Here is a 7,339-nt window from a genome sequence, read left to right as displayed (position 1 = left end):
TAATTGCCAAGATTTCCTCAATGATAAAAAGGACAAAAAATTATGCTAATCCATTTCTTATTGAATATTTCTATTATAAAAAATATGCCAGTAACCTATTTCATAAATATTTATATATAATAAATAAAATACATAAGAAGTCAAATACGATTAAAGACAAAGAAAAGTGTCTCTGTACATGTCTGTTGATGTAAAATTTTGTATGTAAAAAAATGTGGCATTAATTTTTTTACATTTCATGCATCAGAGGGTTAAGCAACTCCTGTATGATCATTGTAATAAATCCCATAAAAAAAATCCAAGCAAAAAGCATTTTTAAGAATTGCAGAGGTCTCACACTTAAACAGTCATTACATGCCTTAAGAAGTGATTTGCACTGTAATAGGAAGGATGTACTTAAGGTTTGCATTACAGTAAAGACTTGAGCTTTTTAGCCAATGTTATCCATGATTGAAATTCTCAGTCAGCCATCAATCTGCATTATAGACTGGTTTCCCTTGTCTGGTGGGGGCTAACTGAAACAGATTGAGACAGCTCTCGCTCACTGCATCACTAATGGCTGGCAATGAAAGACGTCTCTGTGCGGTTGACCCGTATGTGGAACAGGATCACGTCGCTGCTCAGAGCGATGAGGAGAACACAGCTCAATACAGAGAGTCTCCTAGGCATCAGTCACCAGTCAACAGCATCCTCATCTTATTGACTAAATGTTGCCCAGAAATAGAATCTAATCACAGGGTTTGGACAGGCTCTATTCTCCTAATGGGTTACCATTAGCTGACTGGAACAAAGCCCAAAGTATAGGGAAATATAACAATATATTCTGAAGGTCTGTATTGCATGGCAGTAATGGGTTCTCAATTATTGCCACTTGAATATTTGCAGAGATCAGAGGCGGTTTACAGTCCAAGTGATAACTTCCTCACCTCTGCCTTGAATCCTCATCATTTTCAGTCATACAAGTCTCCATTAACCTGTAAAGACCCCGGAAAACAAGCTCAAATCTGCGGAAAGCGTTTTCTCCATTCTGTTGTGCTGCATTGATGTTACAGGACAGCGGCCAATAAAGAGAAAGAATTTATGCCATTTGCAAGCAGGCAACAACAGAGCCATTACCTGCATGGCATAATTGACAGTGAATGCAGGCAATCTTGTTAATTGATTCCCCAGACCTGTGGTAATGGAAAATGCAACGCTTCATTGTATCAGCAGGACCTGTCTCTTGCATTTCTGCACACTTAACAAGCAGATAGAGGCCAGATAATGTTTTTGGACATTCCTCCACGGATCCCATCATCAGTGGACTTCTCAAACTGCTTAAACTCTGCAGGACACGATCAGAAGACCGGTGGATTTATGAAGTGGCATAATGTCGTGCGCAACGCAAAGGCAGAGTTAAGACACGTGAGAGCACCTGTCTTTCCAGAAAAATAACTTCATTAAGAAAATGACCAGCTGTTTTTCTTGTCTTTTGTGGTTTTTTTTGTTGGTTTTTTTTACCCCTTTTTTTCTTTTCTTTTTTTTTTTTTTGGGTTGAGATGAGGATGCGGGTGTAAGGCCCCCTCTCCCCTCTTGTGCATTCAGCCTCCAGCTCCTCCTCTGATGCATCGTTTGCATCAGTACTTGGGAGCACTTGTCCGCGTGCTGCTGCACCTCTCTACAGTGCATTTACAGACTCCTCTTTGCCGGCTGATGACAGAGAAAAACCTCCTCGTCCTCTCAAACATGATATGTTTTTCCCACGCGTGAAGGGGGAATCAGTGTAGAATGGAGACGCGTCTCGTTCTTTTGTTTTTTAGCGTTTTCTCCGAGTGGATTTGGCTCTTCATCATAACTTCCATCCCGGGTGGAATAAAAGCGGAGGTAAGGTGCATTCCCTCGTGCCAGCTGCCGCCCATCGAAGCTTTATTCCAGGAGCCCAGTTTTGGCGCGTCACCTGCGGAAGAATTTGTTGGATTTAGTGAGGGGTCACACAGCAGGAAGGAAAAGCACAACGTTGCGGATTTAACCGTGAGCCAAGAAAGTTCATTCAAAGTACAGCCACGGCCAGGGGGAAATAACACAAGTGGTCCGCAGAGGGAAGCTTCAAACGGCATTCACAAACTTTCGCACCCCTCTCCAAGTGTTCCGCGCGCGTCTGTCCCCTCTCCCAGCAACGTAACCGAAAATATAACCGGTAAAGAAAGAGACAGCAGCTTTTATAGTCTAAAAGGTGATCGGACGGCCTCTGAGGACAGAGATGTGGACAGTTGGAGACCACTGCGAAGTGCGAGGAGCGCAGAGACTGTGTCCGGATTCAGGTCTGAGGGCGTGGACGATGCCTCGGTTTCGGACCAGGAGGAGTTTCAACTCACAAGTTCGACATTTGCTCTCACTGGGGACACGGCTCACAACCAGGCCATGGTCCACTGGTCCGGACAAAACAGTAGCGTAAGTAGCCCACTTCGTGTGCTCCACATTTACGCACGGACATCTTTTGACGCAGTGTGGTCAGTGTTCGCGCTCGCATCTTGTGTGGCATATGAGTCATTTGGAGCTTTTGTTCTGACCGTGGGGAACACGACAGATGAAAACTGAGACTGCTGACAGCTTGCAGAGTTTAAAGGTCTAAGGGTTGTGTATCTATTCCCCCCCCACGCCCTCTATGTCAAACACGCACACGCTCTCTGTCACCCTCCTCTCCACACACACACACACACACACACACACACACACACACACACACACACACACACACACACACACACACACACACACACACACGCACACACCCCTTTTTAATTAGCTGCTTTGGATGTAATGCTTAAATTGAATGGAAAAGAGGCAAATATTATTATAATTTTTTTTTTTGGTATATAGGCTATATGAAAGAGGGATAACACATTTCTCTTAAAAAAATCTTTTATAAAACGACTCATTCCAAAACTAATTTTGATGCATTCTTCTTCTTTTGGTGCATTTGTCATTATATGATATAGTTAGAAGCAAAAGATGTGTGCATACCAGATCAATAAATCTCTCCTCCTCTCTTTGGACTGGAGCCTTCATCTGCATAGTGCAAAAATAGAAAACAATGGTGGCTAATCAGATTGTTAAGTTGGAAGGTTGAAACGGGCTGATAATGGTTGTGCCATAATAACCGGAATGAAATTGCTTTTTAATAAAATATTGCTTTTCCATGGCAAGAAATGTGCATAAAAATAAGGCACATAAAAAAATCACATAAGGACAGCTAAATATTTCAAGTTGAATGATAAATATTTTGTCTTAAAATACTCCCTGAAGTTCCCTCCCTATAATATCCTAGCAAACTCGTGTTCTAAAATTTATGCAATTTTTCTGTGTTGCATAGACTAAAACCTCAAACAGCCCTCAGTTGAGGATGTGAGTTAACGTGAAGGCACTTAAAACAACAAGGAGTCTTCGATGTAACATGGTTCCTCTCCATTTTCAGCTTTATATGCAAACAAAGAAATGTCAAGATCTATTTTAGAAGATATGAGGAACCATTAAACTGTGCTATTTGGTCAAGAGGAATGTTTTAAATTATTTGCAACGCCTTAACAGTGAGCCCAATGAATGCGCAGCTGTCTTGTATGCTTAGGATGGAAGCTTGCATTTGGCTCTTTAAATGGCTTCACTGCTAAAATGAAATGTGTATCATTTGAAAATGTGGTTTAATTTAAATGAACCGTATTCAAATCCACCAGAAATACCATATCATATTAATGTTCAGAATCGGGAAGCAATGTTTTGGTTGTTTTTTCCCTTTTGCCGTCACTAATTGTTGGAACTAAAAAGTCACAACCTATCAGTATTGATAATGTGTGTGTCTTTGTGAAGTAATTTGGCTCCAGAGATCAGTTTTCTGATCAGCCTTGGTGTGGACAATGTACATTTGAGAGTGTTAGAAGTTTCTGGTACAATGCCTTAGGTCCTTTAGGGGTCTTTGGGTTGTGAGGTCTTTGTGGATTTGCACAGACAGCATTGCATCCCATCAGAATGGTATCAAGGGGTTTTGGAGGCTCAGTGACCCCTCCCACTCTGTAATGTTATTTTAGCCTTTTATTTGGCAGTTATTGTAGGGCTCAATCCTGCAGAGGGAGAAGACTCTTGTAGGGAAATAGTTTTGCTATGTAGAGGGTGTGACTAGCCTAAAAAATATTTCGGAAGGCAGCAAGTGTCTACGTAAAGTGTGAAGTTACGTGCATGGAAATGCAAAGCTTCATGTGTTCCACGCACAAAGTTGCAGTTTGTAAAGAAATGACTTGTGTTACTTTACTTGTCAGGGGTTCTAATTTTATTGCTGATCTGTGTACAGTTCGGTGTCAATGTTTCTGTTGAAATGCACTGTAGAAAATGCTATTTAAGGGTTGAATGCAGCTGTCTTCTTCATCTTCATCATAAGAAACATATATATGAAAAAAGTGCAGACCAGTAAAGAAAAAAGAAAGTCAATTATGCCTTGTAAAGATTACCTGTCTTAGAGGGAAAGGTTGACTCTTACATTTCGACTTATTTTCTGTCTTGTTGAGTTTGACAGTGTGTTTGATGATTTATACATCTCTGGAGAAGTCAAGTTAAGCACTAAGTTTGGAAATAAATGAGGAAAACCAGCCATGCTCATCCAGGACACGACAGCATACATGTATGCATCTTAAAGTTTTACTTTGTCATATCTAGTTTTCTATGATTAATAACAATGACCTGACATGAATTTTACAGTCCTCCACAGATTATTTTAGCTAGTTGAACTCATTATCATCAGGATCTTGCATAGTCATTTTCCCAGCATCAGGTTTGTCAGGGGGAGTTGTTGATATTAGAAGAAGTAATTTATTTCAGAATCAACCAAGTTTATAATTAAGCATCTTGGTTTTGCTTGTAACTCCACTTATCAAGGCTTTGATCAGCTTCCCTGGTTACAAGATGACATTTCGAGGCTGTTACACACCAGTAACTAAGTTTTGCTTAGGGGATCAATGATAAAAAGAGGAATTTGTAAAATGTTAGATGCCTGACCTACACAAACACAGAAAGAAGTGCTCAAAGGCTTGTGGTTGAATGATCATATGCACATACTTTTCAAGGGTTGTTGGTGGGAAACAGTTTTGACTTCAGCATATATATAAAAATAAATAAATAAATTAAAAAAAGACTTGCCTGCCGGTCAGTTTATTTGCACACTCTGAAACCCGATAACTGCAGTGTAAGACATGTTTTCTGAGCTTCTCACTGATTGTCTTGATGTAGTGTTCTTGTTCAGATCTCCTACGGCTGAAGTCCTGTTGATGGATGCCGAAGTAATTTTTTAAACTACCACTCTTTCAAAACTAAGCTGCAATGACATTTAAGCATAAAAACCATGTAGAATATAAAATGGTGCCCTGTCCATGTGCCGCTTAGTACCACAGTAATTCATGCTCGCACTGTCTGCAACCTTTAAATACCATGTGCTCACTCATTCAGCAATTAATTGTCAACCTTCAAGGCTTTTATTAGCATAATCTAAACTGGAATGAATTGAGGACATTTATTTGAAAGTTTGCCTTAAACGGATTTAAAACATGCTTCTTCTTCTTCTTCTTCTTTTTTTTTTTTTAAAGCAGTCATGCTACCATAGCCTTGAGTGGTTTTCCTTTGGGAGCCAATATGGTAAACACAGCATTTCAATCAACCCCAGTTCATCAAAGACTCACTGGGGCTTTGTGAACAGCCAAGGGCACAACATATTTTATAGCTTAAAATGTAAGGGATTTAATATTCAAAGGTCTTTAGTGTGCAGTAAAGCATAATTGATTTTGTCCAGACTGCATAAGGTTTGTCACCTTTTAATTAGAGATTTGAACTATGCTTTTGTATAATACAAGAATCTAGCAGGCTCATTCCTCATTGATCTGGTCAAATATCGCAGAAATGGGGCTCAGATCTGAAAATAGAATGGTGAGTCATCGCAGGGTGATAGATTCTGGTTCTTTTTAGGATTATGCTAAATTGATGGATGATGTGTGTGTTTAGTTTGTTTGGGCTTTATTAGCGAGAGTGATAGGCTGAGAATTGTTTGGTTTTATTCAGGTGCTCTAGTTTCCTCTCACAGTCCAAAGACTAACAAGGTGAATAAGAAAGTGTTGCCTGTAGGTGTGAATGTATTTGTCATTCTGTTCGCCCTGTGAGGCTGTCAAACTGTCCACTATGTTGCCCAGTGTGTGCTGGGACAGGCCTCAGTCCCCTGAAGACCTTGAGCACATCTGTCCTACTTTATTTTCGCTCTTTTTTAAAAGAATTGCATTATGAAAACAGTGCATTATTTATTACACCTCAAAAAATATACTCCCGTCTTAGCTCTCCTTAGAAGTGTGTTGTCAGAGCCCAATGTGGCACCAACTTCTACTTTTTCTTTTTTCTGTAGTAGAACACCCATGATACGTTTAATAAAGTCTGGCTGTTTCTGTGGCTCTTGTACGGACTTCTAAAATGTATATGTATTTTTTTTTTTTTTTGGGGGGGGGGGCATTCAACAATTGGAGAAGAGATGATATATAGTATCACATATTAAAAAAAAAAACACTTCATATCCTTGTCTTCAGCTGAATAGCCAGCTCAAGGTTGTTCAACTTGAAATCTGTGAAAGTCTTCTTGTAATTCTCATAAGCTTTGTGCTAAAAAAAAAACAAAAAAAAAAAACAACTTTGCTTTTAGTAACTCAAGCTCATCAGCTCTTGATGAAACATTCTAGCACATGACTGAATATTAATTGTATTCTGTAACCACACTAGATTAACTATGTAGAGACTGTGACAAACTTTGAAGGTAGATGCAGTGTAACCTTGGAATAACAGCTCAACACTGTTTTATTTATTTTTGATTGAGTGTGCAGAGCTAATGTGTTACAGGGTAGTTTCACATTTGTTTAAACTGGATGTTTAATATAGAGCCATCTTCAGAAATGCAATCATACTGGGATAAGAAAAGGGTTTCATTGATGTCTCTTTAACAGTGCTTTTATTGTGGAAAGTTAGTGCGAGTTATTCAGTGTTTTCATATTTTTATAGGGCTTCCACAATGTTAAGTCTTCTCTGTGATGATTTTGTAAATAGCTTCTCGTCCTTTACTACCTTCCGTCGTACCTAAAGTAGCTCTTAGCACCTGTGCTTTTCTTTCCTTCAAAACAAAGGTAGACCCAAATATATATATATATATATATATATATATATATATATATATAGATATATATATATATATATATATATATATATATATATATATATATATATATATATATATATATCTATATCTATATATATATATATATATATATATATATATATATATATATATA

The 7,339-nt window shown here is 38.7% G+C and overlaps 1 protein-coding gene across 1 annotated transcript in view; it reads left to right on the top strand.

The window, feature by feature from the left end:
* Positions 1-1,761: 1,761 nt before the first annotated feature.
* Positions 1,762-7,339, top strand: part of LOC306762370 (VPS10 domain-containing receptor SorCS1-like) — a gene marked incomplete at its 3' end in the record, with an annotated part of 58,030 nt that continues 52,452 nt past the window's right edge. Inside the window, exon 1 of the mRNA XM_079248813.1 lies at positions 1,762-2,430. Coding sequence (XP_079104939.1) covers positions 1,768-2,430 — 663 coding nt within the window. The 5' untranslated portion in view covers positions 1,762-1,767. The remainder of the gene's footprint in view (positions 2,431-7,339) is intronic.

The sequence above is a fragment of the Telmatherina bonti genome, assembly GCF_933228915.1.
Source record: "Telmatherina bonti genome assembly, chromosome: 11".
NCBI lineage: Eukaryota > Metazoa > Chordata > Actinopteri > Atheriniformes > Telmatherinidae > Telmatherina > Telmatherina bonti.
Note: the sequence above shows the minus strand (reverse complement) of the source record. Positions and strands in the feature narration are given on the sequence as shown.